Source organism: Xyrauchen texanus, chromosome 47, assembly GCF_025860055.1.
Source record: "Xyrauchen texanus isolate HMW12.3.18 chromosome 47, RBS_HiC_50CHRs, whole genome shotgun sequence".
NCBI classification, from domain to species: domain Eukaryota; kingdom Metazoa; phylum Chordata; class Actinopteri; order Cypriniformes; family Catostomidae; genus Xyrauchen; species Xyrauchen texanus.
In genome coordinates this window covers 13357088-13379357 of record NC_068322.1, presented here as the reverse complement: position 1 = coordinate 13379357, position 22270 = coordinate 13357088, and the positions used below count along the sequence as shown (strand labels likewise).

General features: G+C 41.2%; 1 protein-coding gene across 1 annotated transcript in view; it reads left to right on the top strand.

Annotated features, from left to right (window-relative positions):
* The window catches only part of LOC127639240 (decorin-like), a 35442-nt gene that overhangs the window by 3223 nt on the left and 9949 nt on the right, over positions 1 to 22270 (top strand). Inside the window, exon 2 of the mRNA XM_052121152.1 lies at positions 11502 to 11766. Coding sequence (XP_051977112.1) covers positions 11517 to 11766 — 250 coding nt within the window. The 5' untranslated portion in view covers positions 11502 to 11516. The remainder of the gene's footprint in view (positions 1 to 11501; positions 11767 to 22270) is intronic.

Sequence of the window (22270 nt, the reverse complement as noted above, 5' to 3'; positions counted from 1 at the left end):
AACTGGGCCAATTTGGTTGCTTAGGAGATCTGGCTGGAGTTACTCAGCACACCCTGGATTCGACCTTGTGACTCCAGGGGTGGTAGTCAGTGTCAATACTCGCTGAGCTACCCAGGCCCCCCAAATGAAAGAGTCTTTAAACAAATGGAAGACTGTCAAAAAAATATTTCTTGCAATAAATAATGATCATAAATAGCTTATTTTGAAGATTTATAAAATTGTCTCAATGAAGTGAACTTTAGAGATACTGGGGGGAGTGACTGTCACTTTGCTCACAGCTGATTGGTCCAGTATCTGGATGTGATCTCTGATCGGGAACATAAATTGCCCCGGAGCAGGTTAGCCGATTAGCACATGTTACTATGGCGAGGAACCCTGATGAATGTCTATACACTTTACTGGTACCTCAAATTTAGAGTTTGCTTAAACTAAGTTTAAATTGATCCTACTAGCTGATTAATCCTGCTTTGTGACATAAGCCACTGGAGAGTGCATAAATATAAACATAAAAGTGTTAATGTTAAGCTGTGTAGAATCCAAATGTATTTTGAACAAATACAAGACCACTTTAGACCACTCAGAACTCTTTACACACTTTTTTTTACTCTTGATTCTTGACCTCTTTCTTCCTCCCTTGATAGACAGTGTCCCTGGGCCATGAAATAAGTATTCTTTGAAAGCAACAGGTCTCCATTTGGTCTTTAACTCTGTGATGAGTCATTAAATGGTAGCCATGCTGGCTTTTCCCTTTTATTTGCTATTCAACCCTTTTAAGGGAAGGAAATGAGAGTTTTGGACCAAAGTCAAAGCAGTGCTGTCTATGACAGATCAATGAAACATTGTCTTAGAGAGAGGAAATTAAGAAGATCGAAAGGGTGTTTGTGTGTAAAGTAAGAGATGGTATAGATTGGGATGGACTAAATCATCCAATTTGAATGAGGACTTCTTAGAATGAGTGATCACTGGCTCAGATCTTTTCTTTTACTTTTTCATGAGCCAAAATAACCTGCCAGCCTCCAGCATATAATTGGTTATTCAACGACTTTTTGTGGCTTTTGGGGTAGGTCATTTGAAGACAATAATTTTGATGGGCTGAACCATAGTTTTGATCTGTGAGAAAGTCTAATTATCCTCTGGCAGTTGCTTTGGATTTTGGGTTAGTGGTCTGGAACCATTTTGGCCGCTGAGGGTAAAGTGGTCAAAAAACGTTTTGGGTCAGTGTAGCCCTGGAGTGCAGTTTGATGAGCTCAATATTAAGAACACATTCTTGCATTTTTTCATTTTTTAATACAATGCCTTATTTGTGCTCCAGTTTTGATACATAACCCATTGGAATGCTCAGATAATAACATTTTTGAAACATTTCCTCAGTGTTTGGGGAATTCTGTGAAGGTATATAAATAAATACAATTATTAAATAAATAAAAAAATTATTAAATAAAATGAGGCTGTTTTGTGGGGTGTAAAGTTAAGATCTATTTGATTTAAAATCAACTGTTGATTGTGTTGAAAGCAGCACACATGTTTCAAATGTCCTGTAGCCTGTAAATACCTTTGTGTGAGTCATTGCTGAAAGGAGCATTAGGTCAGTAAGTGTGTGTGTGTGTGTGTGTGTGTGTGTATGTGAGAGCGTGTATTTATCACTTTGTGGGGACCAAATGTCCCCATAAGGATAGTAAAACCCGAAATTTTTGACCTTGTGGGGACATTTTGTTGGTCCCCATGAGGAAAACAGCTTAGAAATCATACTAAATTATGTTTTTTGAAAATGTAAAAATGCAGAAAGTTTTCTGTGAGGGTTAGGTTTAGGGGTAGGGTTAGGTTTAGGGGATAGAATATAAAGTTTGTACAGTATAAAAACCATTATGTCTATGGAAAGTCCCCATAAAACATGGAAACACTACAGCGTGTGTGTGTGTGTGTGTGTGTGTGTGTGTGTGTGTGTGTGTGTGTGTGTGTGTGTGTGTGTGTGTGAAAAGAGCAGTATTGTTTTCATTAAGCAATACTTCAAATATTCAAATATATTACTTTATATGCTAATACAGTGTATTATAGTAGCTAAAAATTGGTAATTTAATGTGAAAGTACATTGTAATTACATGTATGTGCTAATATTAAATGCACATTATTTCTTACCATGTAGTTCTTACTTATTTGATAAACATTAACAGAAACACACAAATGTTAGTGTGATCACAACACATCTGCCCAATATACTTACATTAAATAGTTGCTTAAATAGCAACTTTTCTTAGACGTAATAACTAAACACTACAGAACTACAATTGTTGCGCAAACTAACGCTATGCTGTACATAGACCACCTGCTATGGAGTAGTCTCGTGAATAAATACAAACCTAGTGCGTATGCTAGTGTGTATGTTTAAGCAGGGGTACAGCTTCTCATTTCTGAGTGTGTATGCAAAACTGCAAAAATGTTGTGCCCCATGTATCTGTCTTGGGGGTGGGGTTGGAGCACCTCTGTGTTTATGTTAGCTATCATGACAGTCTACTGGTCTGATGTAGCTTGACTTTTGCTTTGTGTCCATCTTAACACAAAGAAAAAATAACATTTGTTGTGTGGGAATGGAAAGAAAGAGAATCAGAGAGAGAGAGAGAGAAAGATTTTATTTTATCTAAGTAGACTTTATCTGCTGTGACACAACCCAGACCTCAAGGCCCTAAAAGACATTAGCAAAGGTAGATTGAAAAACAGGGAAGACATGTAGAAACAATATGAGAGGGAAAGTGGAAAGTCCTTCATTCCTTTAATAAAATGCACCTTTTTAAGACCAGAGAAAGGCCAGTGCTGATTCCTGTTTTTTTGTTTTTTTTTTTTTTTATGTTTTATTTGGATCAGAATGTTGCCCAACCCACAGAAAGGGAGAAATCAAGGCTGATGGCCTATAACAGCCTGGCAGAAGCTTAGAGTTAGACCACTGAGCTGTGTCTGTGAGAAATCACATCTGAAGTTATTTGTTTGAACTCAGTTCTGCTAATCACTGCCACATTGAGCCATCTGACACGGCCCACTGAATCCAGCCTATGATACACCAACATAACCTCGGTTTGACTGATAATTCATATTCAACATGATAAATAATTTACAAATACATTCCTCCTACATTTCTTTAAAGCAAGTGTATTTCAGGTAAAAATGTGATCCAGCATGAACATTGCAAAATACTATATCGTGGTTCCTTACACGTATCATGTGGTTCACGTGGTGAAATATCCACTGTGTGGTGCTAAAAGCAGATATATTTTCTCCTGAACAGATGAGGTTTTAAGACCCTAGCCTTAACCTTAAACCCAAACCTAACCGATAATGTCATAATAGCAGATGTTAGATGAAAAACACAATTGCTTAAGCAACTACATAATTTTGTGCTGATTCTATGACACTTTTGGCTCATGTTTCACCTCACATGCTCTTCAGGTCCTTTGCATTGCAAGTGCAATGCTCTATCAGTTGAGCTACTGTTTAATTTGATTGCATTTGAAGAAGTTGTATTTGCTTATTTCATGCAAAAGTTAAAATATATCGACTTACAAGTTATGCACAACAGTAAAATTGCTTGGATGTCATAAGATAGAATTGTGTGAGGAACAGATTGAAAAGTAAGTGTTAATAAATCTGCCGTGTTTTCATACATGTTATTTGTGTGAAAGCAAATAAAAGTCGTTGTTTTTTTTAGCACCTCCTGTTTTCATTTCACCAGCAAAAATATAGTAAAGTGATTATTAAATTTTTTTGTGGTAAATCTATGTAGAATCTCTTTCATTTTCAAGAAGTCTTTTTATTATTATTATTATTCCACAAAGACATGACACCATCAGTCTCTGCTCTTGTCTGTTTGCCTGGCTCTCGCAGCAGCCTGTGGTTTGTTTACAGGAGGCAACTAAAATGCAACAACAGCTCTTCCCATGATCCAGCCGCAAACAGAATCGGTTATGGTGACTGCCAAAGCAGAAATCTATGACACTCAAATGTCTTTTCATACTGCTGACCAGGCCCTGACACTCTAAGCTCCTACTGCATCTTCATTCCTGCTGGGAATAAACAGAGAAGAAGGGGTTCCATGTACTGTAGTTCTGGAAGAGTATGGCTATAGCAACACCAAGGTCATGGGTTCAGTTCCCAGGGAACACACATACTGTATATATATATATATATCTATTTGAACAGGTCTATTTGAGGTCATAAGCTGTTGTTGTAGAATGTTATTGCAGAAAACCTCAACAGCTTTCCAAAAAAAAACCTAATTCTTAGTTTTTAAAAATTATCCTGGATCAGTTGTTTGATACAGTAAGTGTAGAATTAAAAAGAACCTCCGAAAATTGTTAAAATATGCTCTCCTGCATTGCGAATTAATGAGCAGTCTGAGGTTGAGAGTCAATTGCCATGAATCCTTTTATTTATTTTTTATTTTATGTAATTTTTTAATTGTATAGCACTCACAAGAGTTTGAAACTCTACACTTGCCTCTGATTCATTTCCCTTACAGAAGGGGAAGTATGGTTGTTCATAGCTAGTTTAGCTTGGCATATACGGTATATATATATATATATATATATATATATATATATATATATATATATATATATATATACTTTTTATAAAAAAAATATATATATTTATTTAATTTAAAAAAATAATTACAAATACAGTCTTTCCAGAAAAGGTTTTTGAGGTCAAACTCCTTGCTTTCCAGAGTTCAAGAATATTTACATAGTGGTTATTCACTGTCCCAGTGATGTGGCCGTCACCAGGATTTGAACTACTGTAATTATGCTATATATTGATTACACAGAACTGAGATGACCCTGCAAAGTTGAACTGAACTACTGGAGTACATTGTAATTTCCTTGTCATTCAGCAACTTTCAGCTCCTCACCAGAGACATATGTTTAAGTGTGGGCTTGTGGACAACTTTGAGCACTCTCTCTAAAAGTGAATACGGATTTAGTGTTCCTGACTGAAGGCATGAATGAGTTTGAATACATTGGAACCCAAGTCAAATAGTTCTCACAGATCTAATCTACTGGGTTTCAACAGTCATGTACAAAATAGTTTGATGCCCTTTAGTTGAAGTCCCAGTATTGTGTGGATATGTACAAAGCAATTTTTGTTACTTGAAGTTACTTTTTAGTTTGAACAGTAAATGTTCAGAGAAAATTTCACCCTGTTTATGGTCAGTTTAAACTGTTTATTACTAGCACATTGAAATGCGTTATTGTTCTGAATGAAGATATCCTTCTGATTTTAGGAACATAGTAAAAGTACAAAATAAAATACAATTAGTTAACCTTTAGACATTTAGAATTAGGCTAATTGACAAATAATATTGTCTGAAATTATAAAAATCTAGTTTAAACACATTTGTGAAGCAGAAATGTTATCTTTGGGTCCATGATGGTTTCAAAGATTTTTGAAAAACTTTTGTAGCATTTTGTGCTAAAAAGTTATTTAATGACTTAAATGTCAAGAGGTATAACTGTTGCATAAAAGTATTAAAATATTTTCCTTGCACACAACAATGAAAAAAATTTTTAATAATTATATATATATATATATATATATAGATATTCCAACACAAATCAGTCATGAGGGTCTGACTTTTATTTGGTGGACAAAATATTTTCGGATATTAATAATATATATTTTTAAATGGTTTCACTGCTTATTAAAAATAACAGTAGTAAAGGATTGTTCCAAAATATTTATGCCAACATTTGTATTTTCAAGGATTTTAAATTAATCAACTAGAAATTGAAAACATGTTCATAGTAGTTGTGTAGTCAATACTTAATTGACTCAAAAAGTACATTTGCTGAGCTAGTGCGCATAAAAGTAAATATGAGCTTCTGTTAAGTGACTATTCTGTTAGCTTCTGAATATATTCATACATTTTAAAAATTTGCAACTAGAATGTGCCCTTAATTAAATATTTAGCCCAAATTTACCAGAGTTCCCTTCCGAGGGAACTCGCACTGCGTCGTTGAAAACGACTCTTTGGGGAACGCTCCTTAGCGTGCGCCTCTGAATTATGAATGAAACTATTCCAATCTTGATTGGTGTTGCGTCATGACGTAACATGTGACGGCATAACCGGATGCATAAAAGTGACGCCGGTACACATACACATTAGCTTTCGCTCTTCAGCAAGCGCTCTATGTTGAAATTGTTTGTCTTATTTGGTGTTTGTCTGATTTAAAAATATTATGGCCACCGAACAGTTCAAGAAGTGCGTGCACTCCTGCCCTCGTTTCATTACGGGTAGGGACACGTACGCTTTATGTGTGAACTGTTTGGGAGCACAGCACGCCCAGGCAGCTCTCGAGGGATCTGCCTGTGAAAGTTGTGAAGCACTACCCATGAGAGTGCTGCGCTCCCGGTTGGCGTGCTTCGATGTGCACGGTCAGGCTCGCGTTCCCCACGGTTTTGGTCCCGCGTCTGTTGAGGCAGCGCGGCGATTAAAATCGCGGGGTTCGCAGCGGGATTTTGCAGATGAGAATGAGACTGCTGCGGCACGTTCTCATTCTTCGTTTGAGGATCCCGAGCCTACTGTGAGTGGTGCAGAAGCCCGCGTTGCGGCTTCTTCTGCCCATGATCAGGTCCCCTTGCTTGAGCTCACTGCTTCCGAGGAAGTGGATATGCTCAGCATCGATGCGGACGACCGTGAGCCAAGCACGCCAGTTTTTGGCCAAGCTTATGAGGAGCTGATTGAGGTTGTGACGCGTGCCGTGGCCAGACTGAATATCAGCTGGCCACAAAATGAGCAGGGAACGCAAGTTGAAAGCAATTAGACGTGCGTTTCCTGCGGCACAGATCACAAACTCAGCGCCGGGGTTTGCCGTTTTTCCCGATCTCCTCAAAGATATCTAAAAGCGAGATCGTGGGGTAAACCGCGATTCGTCCCGTATCTCCAGCCCCAGTGTTTGATTACAGATGATGTTTTGGGGGCACGGTATATGGGCTAAAACCCCGGCGCTGCCTAGTAAGCCCTGCAGAGATACATCTGCTTTAATAAGTAGGGCTTACATGGCCGCACACAATCGGTGTTGGTTTCCGCCGTCTTTGACGCTTCAGGCCACATCAATTTCCAGCGAACGCATAGCTGAACGTTACGTGTCAAAAAAAAAAAAAATAAAAATAAATAAAATAAATAAAAACAACAAGCATCAATTGTGGTCACAAGAACCGTATCGACTAAATCCTGCCGGTTTCCGCTTCAGGAAGTCGGGAACAGTGCTCAAAAAACACCGAGACCAGCCTCGAGAGGCTGGTTCCCTTAGTTGAAGCTTCAGGAAAGAGGTCCTACCGAGGTGGTAGAACCTCGGAGGGCTGTCCCCCGCTGCAGAGCAACCGAGGTTGCTCTGCAGCGGAGTCCTCAGGAAATCGGTGTCGGTTCCGCCGTCTCTGACGCTCGGGCCACATCAATTTCCAGCTGAACGCACACCGTGCCGTTACGTGTCAAAAAATAAAAAAATAAGCATCAGTGGTGGTCACAGAAACCGTGATCGACTAAATCCTGCCGGTCTTTCGCTTCAGGAAGTCGAGAACAGTGCTTGAAAAACACCCGAGACCAGCCTCGAGAGGCTGGTTCCCTTAGTGGAAGCTTCGGGAAAGAGGTCCTACCGAGGTGGTAGAACCTCGGAGGGCTGTCCCCCCCCCCTCCGCTGCAGAGCAACCGAGGTTGCTCTCTCAGCGGAGTCCTCAGGAAATCAGTGTCGGTTCCCGCCGTCTCTGACGCTTCGGGCCACATCAATTTCCAGCGAACACACACCGTGCCGTTCGCGTCAAAAAATAAAAAACACACATCAATTGTGGTCACAAGGACTGTATCGACTAAATCCTGCCGGTGTCTCGCTTCAGGAAGTCGAGAACAGTGCTCGAAAAACACCCGAGACCAGCCTCGAGAGGCTGGTTCCCGTAGTAGATTTTGTAGAGGCATGGAATCATCTTCCCTACATATCTGCATGGGTCCTGCATATAATAAAATCAGGGTACAAACTGCAGTTCGGGCACCGCCCCCAAATTCTCTGGGGTGGTGCAGACTACAGTGGTTCGGAGCAGGCTCAGGTGATGGAACAAGAAGTGCAATCTCTGCTGCTGAAGGAGGCCATAGAATGTGTTCCTCATTCAGACAGGGAGTCCGGTCTTTACAGCTGGTACTTTATAGTTCCAAAAAAAAAAAAAAAAAAAAAAGGATGGGGGTTGAGGCCGATTTTAGATCTCAGAGTTTTGAACCGGCCTTTGAGGAGGTTCAGGTTCAAAATGCTTACCATTCCTGTCATCGTGAGTCAGATCAGATCCGAGGACTGGTTTGTCACGATAGATCTAAAAGACGCCTATTTTCATGTACCCATCCTTCCATGTCACAGGAGGTTCCTGAGGTTACGCTTTGGGCGAAGCTTACCAATATCGGGTTCTTCCGTTCGGCCTAGCACTCTCTCCCGCACATTCACCAAATGTATGGATGCAGCTCCTGCTCCTCTGAGACTTCAGGGCATCCGCATACTGAATTTTATCGATGACTGGCTCATTCTGGCCCAGTCTCGAGAAATGGCGATTCGACATCGAGATGTAGATCCTTGGCCATATTCGAAGTTTGGGGTTGAGACTCAACACAAAAGAGTGTGTTACAACCATCCCAGTGCACAACGTTTCTGGGTGTTGTGTGGGACTTCGATTACGATGCAGGCACGCATGTCTCCTGCACGTGTCGAGTCCGTTCTGGCGATGGTTTCCGGGTTAAAACTAGGCCAGGCCATCACTGTAAAGCAGTTTCAAAGACTGCTGGGCCTCATGGCAGCGGCATCCAACTTGATACCTTTGGGCCTTCTACACATGAGGCCCCTCCAGTGGTGGCTGAAAGCCAAGGTGTTTTCCCCAAGGGGAATCCATTTCAGTATAATCAGAGTAACGCGCAGATGCCTTCGTTCTCTGCTAATATGGAAGAAACCTTGGTTCCTGTCCCTAGGGCCAGTGTTGGGAGCATCATGTCGCGGAAAACCGTTTCGACAGACGCCTCCCTCACTGGCTGGAGCGCGGTCATGGACGGCCGCTTTGCCAGGGGTCTGTGGCTGGACCATCATCATTCTTGGCACATAAACTGTCTAGAGATGTTGGCTGTGTTCAGGGCTCTGAGGAGCTTCCTTCCAGACATCAAAGGTTACCATGTCCTAGTACGTTCGGACAATACATCAGTGGTAGCTTATCTGAACCGACAAGGAGGACTCAGATCGCGCCCTCTGTACAGACTGGCGCATCAGATAATTCTTTGGTCCCAAGGGAAAATACTGTCTATCAGAGCATGTATATTCCGGGGTTCAGAATCAGGGAACAGACATCCTGTCGAGGCAGGGGCTGAGGCCGGGGAATGGAGACTTCATCCAGAGGTGGTGAAGTTGATATGGGACAAATTTGGACCATCAGAAGTGGATCTATTCGCGTCTCGAGAGCGTCCCACTGTCCACTTTGGTTCTCCCTCTCACATCCAGCCCCACTGGGGTTGGGCGCCATGGTACAGGCTTGGCCGAGGCTTCAGCCTGTACGCATTTCCCCGATCGCTCTGCTCCGGGAGTCCTGGAAAGGGTCCGCCAAGAGGGCATCAGTCTACTTCTGGTTGCCCCCATGTGGCCGGCCCGAGTATGGTTCTCAGACATAATTTCACTCCTGATAGCTCCGCCATGGCAGATTCCTCTGAGGAGGGATCTGTTGTCTCAGGCGGGGGCACAGTCTTCCACCCTCGTCCAGAGCTGTGGAAACTGTGGGTCTGGCCCCTGAGGGGGTTCAGTACCTAAATGCTGGTCTATCAGCGGGGGTGGTTGAAACCATACTTAGCTCTAGGGCTCCGTCTACTAGGAGATTATATGGCCTCAAGTGGAATGTGTTCTCCACTTGGTGTAGAGAACATGAATTAGATCCAGTTAACTGCCCGGTGGCTTCAGTTCTGGAGTTTCTTCAAGATCGTTTCTCTCGTGGTCTCTCCCTTCCACACTTAAGGTGTGCGTGGCTGCCATTTCGGCTTCCATGCACCACTGAGTGATGGGCCTCTGGGGAGGCACCAGCTGGTCATTCGTTTTCTCCGTGGTACATGGAGGATGAGACTGACAACCAGGTCCAGGGTTCCTGCCTGGGACCTGGCGGTGGTTCTCGAAGGGTTATCCCTGGCCCCCTTCGAACCCCTTCAGTCGGCTTAGCCCAAGGACCTGGCGTTCAAGATGGCTTTTCTCTTAGCTATTACCTCTCTAAAGAGGGTGGGTGATCTTCAAGCCCTGGCAGTGACGCCAGCTTGCTTGGAGTTTGCCCCTGGCGGAGTTAAAGCCATTTTACACCGAGACCTGGCTATGTGCCTAAGGTGCCGTCTAACACGGCACGGTCTACGGTCCTGCAGGCTTTTTATCCTCCACCTCATGTGTCGGCAGAAGAAGAGAGGCTCAATTTGCTCTGCCCTGTCAGAGCTTTGAGTGTTTACCTCGAGAGGTCCTCTTCTTGGAGGAGGTCGGACCAACTGTTAGTGTGTTTTGGGTCACCTAAGAAGGGGCTCCCTGCCTCGAAACAAACCATTAGTAATTGGATTGTTCAGGCTATTATCTCGGCCTACAAGGTGCGCAATTTGCCTTCACCTTTGGCCGTGAGGGCTCATTAAACTAGAGGCATGGCGTCCTCTAGGGCTCTCTTATCGGGAGTACCCCTCCAGGAGATCTGTGAGGCAGCCGGTTGGGCTACCCGCACACTTTCATCAGGTTTTACAGTCTGCACCTCCCTAGTACGCCTGGCGCACGTGTGCTCTCGTCCTAGCTGAGTGCCTGAGTTCAGTTTCACCCTAGGGCAGGCCTTTTTTCGGTGCGTGGCCTAGTGGGCATTCGTTCCCCAAAGAGTCGTTTTCAACGGCGCAGTCGCGAGTTCCCTCGGAAGGAACGTCTCGGGTTATGACTATAACCCTTGTTCCCTGAGAAGGAACGAGACACTGCGTCGTCCTGCCACGCCCTCAAGGCCTGAGACCGGCTTGCTTCATCGCTAGGCTAATGTGTATGTGTACCGGCGTCACTTTTATGCATCCGGTTATGCCGTCACATGTTACGTCATGACGCAACACCAATCAAGATTGGAATAGTTTCATTCATAATTCAGAGGCGCACGCTAAGGAGCGTTCCCCAAAGAGTCGTTTTCAACGACGCAGTGTCTCGTTCCCTTCTCAGGGAACAAGGGTTATAGTCATAACCCGAGACGTTTTTTCAACAAGCACACTACAAAAGTTGCTGTACAGCCACCAGAGCCCTCTAAAATCTAATACACTGACCTTTGACTTCAGCTTAATTATCGCCTACATTACTGAGTCAAATTGACGCACCCTAAATCTGCCATTTTTTACCTTTGATCTTTAACCTTACACCTCTCACCTCTTCACGCTCCAATACATGAGACATCACCTAGTGTAGGCTATCACCCCTCACTTTTAACTCCCCTGTCTTCTCTTGTTTGTGCTCTAGGCCTCTGTTAGAAACATGAAATCGGCCTGTCTCTCCCTGATTTTGGTGTCCGTATGCTGGGCTCTGCCTTTCCGTCAGTCTGGCTTCCTGGACTTCATGATAGAGGATGAACCAGCTTCAGGAGATGGTCCGGACTTTCCCGTGATTCGTAAACCACCCACTGGCAAACGTCCTCAATCACCTGATGGTCCTGATGGATCTGTTGGACCTGTCTGCCCATTCCGATGCCAGTGCCATCTGCGAGTTTCTCAGTGCTCTGATCTTGGTAATGTACAGTATGACACTTGACTAAACGAAAATGCCTCTCTTGACTTGAATGAAATGCCTCTTGGTTTATTATTTACTATTTAATGTAGTGGCATTCATGCATATAAGTATGGCTTTATTGGCAAAATTATTTTTGGGCTACTGTTAATTATTTTTAATTGCTTTCATAGTTTAACTGTCTTTTCACTTTTCCTTAAATGTGGCTTTGTCCTTGTCCTACACCTGTTGTTTTTCTTTTTTTATGGCAAAAACTGGCCTACATTTAAAAGAGTGGAGTAGTGTCAAAGTTGTCACGAACGAACACTCTCTGGTTTGATCTGCCCATTGTTGAGTCATCATTAAATTACTTATGTCACTGTCTCAAAACCACTTTAAATGTTTTCATATGCTGTTAACTGTGCTCACTTCCATAGATGGCCAGGCACTAACATCTAGATGGCTGCCTCATTTTCCAAATTGCATCCCCAGGCGTGTGTGTGTGTGTGTGTGTGTTAGTGCTTGGAAAAGTCATAGCCTGTTCCACTTTTATAAGGTCTCTTCCGAAGATCACTGCTTCTTTTCCCATAAATCTGAACTGAAAATACAAGTTTTTGTATCACATTGTTTCACAGATATACTTGAAATTTCAAAATTATTCTGAGATTATTCCTGTTGTTTAAAGTGAGATTTCATTGCTTACATCATAAGACCTTTCTAACCCTGGGATTCTGTTTGGTCAAGTCATTTTAATTGTTTAAAAACACAATTAGAATTTACTGTAAGTATCAGGTCCTCCTTGAAAAATTTGACAGATGTTTGGGGGCTGAGAGAAGGTATATAATATAATATAATATAATATAATATAATATAATATTTATGTTGAATTGGTTCCAAAATCAACATTGTAAATGTAAGTAGACCAAGACTAAAGTTGACAAAAATACATATATTTTTTCAGTATTTGTTAATAGTGTAATTAGGGGTCCAAGCACTGAAGGTGCAGGAATCCTATTGTATTTGTTCCGATTTTCTTCTTCTTTGTCTTCATCTTTGTTTTCTTCATCATATTATTATTATTTTTATTATTCTAATTCAAATTCAAATTCTTCTTCTTCGTCTAATTCTTCTTCTTCTTATTATTATTATTTTGTATTAATTTTTTCTTCCCTAAAAGTGTCTGGGTGCCAGAGACAGTACGACATAGAGATTCAAATCTTGGTAGGATGGTTCCAAACCCCCACACACTACTCAGGTTTACACACTTATGTCGGACACTAGGTGGCGCTATTGCGGAGAAGAAAAAAAATATATATATATATATATATATATATATATATATATATATATATATATATATATATATATTTTGGGCCATAACTCTTGTACCGTAAGGCCTAGAAACAACATATAAAATTTTTCTGATTCCTTGCGTAATGCATGTGCATGTAATGCATGTGCATGTGCAAAGAGTGCATGTACATGTAAATTGTTATACATTACACTTTATTTCACAAAGAAACACTTTATTCATGCCATACTGTAGATCTCCTTATTCTGAACAATTTAGCCTTAAGTACCATTGATGTGAAAGAAAACATTCATTAAAGTACTTTTTCAAACTAGTGTAGGCCGTTTGCCTGATCAGAACCAAACCAGTACAGAAAGATTCAGCAGAGTCCCAATGTAAGAAGTTATCAAAGGAATTTTTCATCGTCAAACGGTATGCCAAAACTTACATAGTGGGTGTGGCCACTTTTACTAAAACAGTTATAACTTTTGAATGGATTGAGATATTATCACCAAATTTGATACACTTATCTATGGGGTCATTCTGAGGAAAAACAAAAAGTGGCTCACCTCTGCCTCTTGTTGGCACTATAATAATATAAAACGGTAAGATTTCTCGAACAGTGGAATCTTTGGTCCGAATGACTTTTCCATGCAGTTTTGTCGAAGGTGACATCAAGGTATATGAGTACAGTTGCATATCTTGAAAAATGTAGCTGCCATCAACACATTCACTTTTAGCAGCCATTCCAACTAGTCCTAGGCCATTTGCCTGATCGGAACCCATCCAGTGCAGAAATATTCAGCTATAGTTATTCATATAGTCCCTATATGAAAAGTTAGCTAAGGAATATTACAATTTTGATTTATAATCAAATGGTATGCCAAAACGTATGTTATGCTGTGCCCACTTTGACTAAAACGGTTATAACTTTTGAACAGATTGACATCTACCATGCAATGTCTTTGTCCAAGGTGCCATTAAGGGCTATGAGGACAGTCACATATCTTTAAAAACATGGCCACCATCGACCATTCAGCCTTCAGCAGCTTTTATATAGGGTTAAATAATGCTCATCAGAACTAAACTTGGTACACCTATTTGTCTCTTGGCCCAAGAGGTCTGTGCAGAATTTGACAAAAATTGGCCACTGGGTGGCGCTATGGCATATTGCATGCATGAAAATTCTTTTATATACCGCTGTGTTTCACAAAGAAACAAATTATTCATGCCATATTGTGGATCTCCTCATTCTGAATACATTTTGACTTCCATTTAAAATGGCTGAGTGTGATGTCTTTGGATCAAAATGTCCTAGAGACATGAAAGTTGGCTTGTTTTAATTGGGTGAACAATCACACTTCAGATATCATCATGGGAACTTTTTAGTGATGCCCTAGCAGCCATTTAGAGCACCCTAGCAATGAAACTCCATTGAATTCCATTCAAACTGGCTCAGAGTGATATCTTTTAGCTTGTTTTAATAGGGTGTGCAAACAGACTTCAGATATCATCATGGGTACGACACACAACCCACTTACAAGTGATACAATATCGACGTTGCAGCCCTGAGTAAGATGCAGCTGGCTGGCGAAGGCGAGTAGCAGCTAGGAGAGACGTGAGGCTAGCGTCGGCTTTGCAGTGAAGACCTCACTGGTCGGCAAGTTGGCAGGAGCACCAAAATGTGTGAATGATAGGATGATGACAATTAATCTGCCCTTGTGCCAAGGTCGTAAGCATCTCACCTTTATCGGTGCCTACGCACCAACAATGACCAACACAAATGCAGTCAAGAAGTTATATCAAGAGCTGCACGCCCTCATAGCCATGGTTCCCAAAAATGACAAATTTGTCATCCTTGGTAACTTCAATGCAAGAATTGGCACTGACAGAAAAACCTGAGAAGGAATCATCGGACAGCACGGGGTTGGCACACGCAACAGCAATGGTATTCTCCTGCTACAGACCTGCGCAGAGCATGGACTTCTGATCACCAACACAACCTTCAACCTCCCAACTCGCAACAGGACATCATGGATGCACCCTCGCTCAAAGCACTGGCATCTCATTGACTATGTCATCGTCAGGAAGAAGGACACGCAGGATATACAGGTGACAATGTCTTTGTGCGGCGCCGACTGCTGACAGACCTCCGCCTCATTGACTCAATGATGAACATCTGCATCCAACCCAAGTGTCGCCCCCAGAAAACATATGACCCTTAACAATAGAACATCAGCAAACTAAAGTTTGCTACCCTTAGCCAATCCTTGGCCAACACTCTGGGAGTGTGCCTGAAAACCACCTCCCGGGACAGTCAAGACGTGGAAGCTAGTTGGGCAGCACTGCGTAATGTTGTCTACAGTACTGTTACAGAGTCCTGGGGCACTCCACCAGACGCAACAAGGTCCGCTTTGACGACAGCAGCACCAAGATCAAACAGCTACTGGAGGACAGAAAACATCACGTCTATAGAGCATATCTCTGTGACTCAAATTCCACCTCCAAGAAGGATGCCTTGAGCGACATACGAAGATCAGTCCAGCAGAAGCTGCGACAGATGCAGGACTCCTGGCTCTGTGCAAAGGCAGATGATATTCAAGGATACGCAGACAGGCGCGACATAAAGAACTTCTACGCAGGACTGAAAGAGGTTATAGGACCAACCTGCTCAGGATCATCCCCTCTCCTCAGTTCAGATGGAACAATGCTGATTACTGACAAGGAGAAAATACTGGAGAGATGGGTGGAACATTTCAACAGCATTCTAAATCATCAATCAGCAATCAACAATGAGGCCATAGGTCGGCTGCTGCAGGTACCAGTCAACACAGCCCATGATGACCCTCCTACCTTTGAAGAACTGCAAAAGGTGACCCATCTTCTGTCCAGTGGCAAAGCACCTTGTTTGGATTCCAGCTGAGGTCTACAAGGAAAGTGGCACTGCCCTGACTGAGAAACTTCCAGGTCATGTGGCAGCAAATGAAGATCCCCCAGGATTTCAAGGACGCTTCCATCATCCACCTGTACAAGTGCAATGGCAACCGAAATTTCTATGATAACTATTGGGGCATTTCCCTACTGTCCATCGCAGACAAGATCTTCGCCAGACTGCTTCTCAACCGCCTCACTAAACATTTGGACCAAGGACTGCTCCCAGAGAGTCAGTGCATATTCTGCAAAGAGCAAGGTATTATTGATATGGTATTTGCTGCCAGACAGCTGCAGAAAAAAATGCCAGAAACAGAACACCGACCTGTTCTTCATCTACGTGGAGCTAACCAATGCATTTGACACTGTCAGCAGAGATGGCCTCTGGAAGATCATGGCAAAGCATTGGTGTCCTGCAAAGTTAATTTCCATAGTGTGACAATTTCACGATGGTATGCAAGCCAGAGTTCAGGACAATAGTGAGATGTCTGAGCCATTCCCTGTCACAAATGGCGTCAAGCAAAGATATGTCCTTGCGCTGGCTCTTTTTAGTGTCATGTTTTCTCAAGTTCTCTGAAGCCTACACTAACTTCGGTCTTACCATCAATACAACAAAGTCTGAAGTGATGCACCAGCCAGCCCCTGGAAAGAATCACTGTCAATGGCCAAAGACTGCGAGCAGTGGAAAGTTCACCTATCTTGGCAGCACTTTGTCTCGCAGTATCATCATAGATGATGAAATAAGTGTGAGGATAGTAATGGCCAGTGCAACCTTCGGGAGACTGTGTGATAACGTATGGAACAGAAGGGGTATCAGTTTTCAGACAAAGCTGTAGGTGTATCGGGCAATCGTCCTACCCATGGTGCTGTATGCCTGTGAGACATGGACAGTCTACCAGCGCCATGCCAAAAAGCTCAACCACATCCACCACCTGCCTCAGAAGACTCTTGGACATCAAGATCCTTGACACAGAGGTTCTTGCATGTGCAGGCCTGCCTAGCATTCACACCATCTTGATGCAGACCCAGTTGAGATCGCATGCCAGACCACATGCTGCCAAAGTGTCTCTTCTGCGGAGAGTTACTGCAGGGCAGATGATTCCAGGGAGATCAAAAGAAGCACTTCAAGGATTTGCTAAAATCCTCCCTGTCTTCATTCAGCATTGACCCAGACAGCAGGGAGGAGACAGCCCAGGAGAGAACCAAGTGGTGCTCCGCAGTGATCTGTGACCTGTGAAGCCAACAGGACCACTGCAGCAGATAAACATTTTCAGGCCAGGAAATCTAGAGCTAGCAACCGCCATTGGCCAGCCACCATTCCCTGTCTTCACTACCAGAGAACTTTCCGTGCACAGATAGGCTTCATCAGCCATCTGCCCACTCACAGCCTTACTCCCTCAACCCCTGGATGATGAAGCTGGTCCTCATCGATTACAATGCCCTAACAACCATTTAATGCACCCTAGCAACCACACCCCATTGACTTCCATTCAAAATGTCTGAGAGTGATATATTTGGATCAGAATGTCCTAGAGAAATGACAATTGGCTTGTTTTACTTGGGTGAGCAATCATTCTTCAAGTATCATCATGGAAACTACTTAGCCATGCCCTAGCAACCATTTAGAGCACCCTAGTAACCTTACCCCATTGGCTTCCATTCAAAATGCTTAGATGGGGATCTCAGGATCAGAATGTTGTAGAGACTTCTGGTTTCAGTAAATTGCCTCAGGGTAGCAAGGAGCCTTTTGAGTATCACCTTGGTAACTGCCTAGCAACCAGATTGGGTTACCCTAGCAACCATGTTACAAATCACATATCTCTGCACCAGAACATCGCAGAGACTTCTGACTTCATTTATTTGACTCAGGGTAGCAGGGAGCCTATTGAGTATAACCTTGGTAACTGCCTAGCAACCATATGGGTTTATCCTAGCAACAAAGTAACAAAACATACATCTCTGCACCAGAACATCATACAGACTTCCAGTTTTGTTCATTTGATTTAGGGTAGCAAGAGGCCTTTTCAGTATCAACTTGGTAACTGCCTAGCAACCAGACTGGGTTACATTAGCAACCAAGTAACAAATCACATATCTGTTCAGCAGAACATCATATAGAGTTCTGGTTCCATTCATTGGACTCAGGATTGGAATGTGCCTTTTGAGTATTACCTTGGTAACTGTCTAGCAACTAGATGGGGTTACCCTAGCAACCAAGTAATAAATCACATATATCTGCACTAGAACATTGTAGAGACTTCCAGCTTTGTTAATTTGACTCAGGAATGCAAGAAGCCTTTTGAGTATCACCTTGAAACTGCCTAGCTTGAAACTGCCTTTGGCTTTTTTGTGTATATTATCGTTGACAGTTTTGAAATGCTGTATGATTTATACTTATACAATTGTTTTATATCTTGTCTAATAAAGCAAACAAACAAAACTAGCAACCAGATGGGGTTACCCTATCAACCATGTAACAAATCACATATCTCTGCACCAGAACATTGTAGAGACTTCCGGTTCCATTCATTTGTCTCAGGGTAGCAAGGAGCCTTTTGATTATCACTTTGTTAAGTTCCTAGCAACCAGATGGGGTTACCCTAGCAACCAAGTAACAAAACACATATTTCCCCAATTTTAAACAAATTTAGTTTAGGCAGGATCTAGTCCGTCAATTTGTATTATTTGTCATCCACTGGATCTTTTCTGACAATTCTGATTATTTTGGTTATTTCTTCACATGTGCTTGGACCCTGATGGTTGCCGCTTGTGGCTATATTTTTTTTAAATATAATTAATCATGTCATTTTACTCCTGTGCAATATTTTTTAATTTTTAAAACCTTAAATGCTTTAAATTATATATATTCCTATTTAGGTATACAACCCCAATACAAAAAGAGTATGTATTGGGGCAGTATGGTAAATGCTAACAAAAACAAAAAGGAGTGATTTGTAAATTCTATTCATCCTGTGCTATATTGAAAGCACCACAACAAAACATTATTTTATGTTTTACATTGTGCATTTTCTTTAATTTAAATATACACGTTTTAAATCAGATGATTTCAACATGCTCCAAAAAGATTTGTTCTCCACTTGAAACATCACAATTTCTTCTAATAATGTTTATTAAGCATTTTGGCACTGAAGACAGAAATTTCACCAATTCCTTCAGCTGTGCAATTGGACTAGACCTTTGTTGCTGTATTTTCATTTCATAATTCATAATCCATAATTGAGTTTCTGTTCTCAATTGGAGATAGATCAGGACCTGCTGTTGTCCTGCTGGGAAACCACTTCTGAAAGCAGGTGATCTCCGATCCTTCAGACGCCACTTTCTTAATAACGTCATGCGTCTGTAATGGATATCATGACTCAGGAATACTTCAAACAACATAATTTGCCTCTGCATTCACAGATGCAAGTTAAGGCTTTACTATGCAAAGCAGAAGCCATACATCAACACTGTCCAGAAGCTTCTCTATTTTATCTGAGATGAAAAGTAGAACAGTAGAATCATTATTTGTGACATTTGATATTTTGAATAGTTTTTGGAAAAAACAGCTGCCATGTTTTCTGGGTCAAAGAGTTAAAGTACCATCCAAGTTGTTATCAGCATCAGGTCCAAAAGCCAGTGTCTGTATGGCAAGGGCATAGCCAGGGAATTACTTTTGGTTGGATCTCAATAAAAGAGTATTTGCCCAGTTTTTTTAAATCCAAATTTTCCTTAACAAAAGAGAAGTGGCGCATCACACTTCTAGAAATAAGAATTAATGCATTTTTCAAACTATTTTAGAAATATATATTTGAAGTCAAAGAATAGTCTCTAATATTCTGGCTATATCCTTGGCTATGCCACTGCTGTATGGGCCAGGGGTGTGTCAGTGGCATGTCTAACTTCTAACTTTAAGCACATCTATGAGGGCACCATTAATGCAGAAAGATATGTACACATTTTGGAGCAACATATGCTGCCATCCAGAGCCCTTCTTTTCAAGGGAAATCTTTCCATAGATCTAAATATTCAATTATATATACCTACCGTGTTAAATCAGAAAAAAAAAAAAAAAACATATTAAAATAATATAAAGTGAGAACAAAAGGTTAACTTTTTACAATTTATTTGACATGTGCAGCATTTGGTTCTCTGTGAACCCAAACAAAGAATGCACATTCAGTCTCAACAGACTGTATTTTATGACTGTATGACTGTATGACACATATTTTTCTGCATAACTGAGTTACTACGGCGTGTCTTAGTTGGCATAGCCTTTTTTTTTGTAGGAAATTAGTCTTAGAGCTATATGATATATATATGACATGACATAAAATGTGTTTGCAAAGAAATACATATGGCCAGACCAAGGAAAACAGCAATTCTCAGGAAGGGCTCATTCTATTCTTTCGTAATGCTAACACTCAATCTCAGGAGAGAAAAAGAAAGAAGAGAAGAGTTGAGGCAGTTTTGCAGTGGGAGACAGGGGAAAGAATGGAAGAGAAAGACAGAGGTGGATAGAGAGGGAGAGGAGGGGGGTGATAGGTGTGCCGCCAGGCCTGTTCTCCATCTAAGGTCACCTCTCTCCAGTGAAATATGTGACCCAGTTTATACAGCTCCGCAGCTGCAGGGAGACCCGCCTGGAATTAATGGTAGGAACCCAAAAACAACTAATGGAGAAATTGAATTTGTTTGGCGAGGAAAGTTTGATGAAGGGCCTGAGAGTGCTTCTTCTGTTACCAACTACGAGTTTTAAGGATGATGTACTCCCCCTTTTTAGGTGCTAGTAGACATACATTTTGTATTGCTTGCTTGTCAGAAGTGGGGTAATGTTTATTGTATGAGTGTTAGGTAATGGACCTCAGTTTAAAGAAACAAGGAAGCATTAAATCTGTTAAAATTTAAAGACATAGACATAGAAATGAGAATCCTGTCATAATATACTCACCCTTCTGTGATTTCAAACCTGTATCAATATCTATTTTTGATGAAACACAAAAGGAGATTATGCAGAATGTTCTGCCCTTTCTTAAAAAAAAAAGCATATGGTGACCAAGGGCTGTCAAGCTCCAAAATGGACAAAAGCACCATAAAGGTTGTTCATAATATTTCTAGTCTTTCCTGTATGGGGTAAACATTTTTCAAAATACTGTTTGTTATTTTGTGACTATACAAAAAATATTAAACACATTGAAAGTCCAGTGGGCTTGGAACACCATGAGGGTGAGTAAAGAAAGAAAGAAGTTTTATTTTTGTGTAAACTGTCCCTTTCCACAGCCTTCCACAGTGTTCTGTGCATTCATGCATTTCTGATTTAAGTGAAAGATGAAGTTTCACACAAAGACCACAACATTTAAATCTAATATTTTCTAAAAAGTACTTAAGGCAAGAGAGTATAGCATCAGTGATTGCTCGAGAGTAAATGTGTGCATGCATGCTCTCAATCTTGGTTTAAATACTTATTTCATTGTACAGTTTGTTTAAGAATAGTTTAATAACTGTTCCATAAGGGTTGCCAATGGGTTTCCTGGACATTCTGTTCTAAATATCTGACATTATAAATTATGCTAATCGGTTAAAATTCAGACCTGTTAATTCAAGTGAGGCTTTATCTGAGAATTTTAAGTTTTATTATGTTGTTAGTGCATTTTTCTTATTAAACATTGAAAATGCTGTATATTTCATAAATAGGACACACATTGACCTACATTGATTGCTGTGGTGTTGTCTAAGAGACATAGCCACTCGAAATTTAAACTAAACAGAGCAGAACAAAAGGAACACGTCCAACTGTTCTCTTTGTTTCCTCTTTTCTGTGGTTATATAATTAGCAGGGACAAATTCTTAAAACAGTTTATACTGTAGGGAGAAAGGAAACTCCTCACCAAAAAAATATATATATGTTTGTGAAGTTCTTCCTAAAGTATTGCTGACATTTTAAGGTGTTTAGCCTATTTTCCTTCACTTTTATTTGTGTCTTATGTTTAACACAAAGGCTATGATATATAGTGGCTGCAGAAAGAATATGGATACTAAAAAAGGTATGAATTTCTTTGCATTATATTACAAAATATCAAACAAAGTGTCATTTATTTTAAAGACATGTAGCACTGGCACACTTTTCAAATGAAAAGAAAAAGAAAAGAAAGTTTGTTAGGTTTCATGTTATAAAATTTCTAGGAAAAGTGATGTGATATTTTGTATCTAATGCAATAAAATTCATACATTTTTAAATGTGGCTTAAGTGTCCGAAAATGCTTTTTGGGACAACTGTGTATTCCACCCATTCTAACCTGGTCTAAAGTAT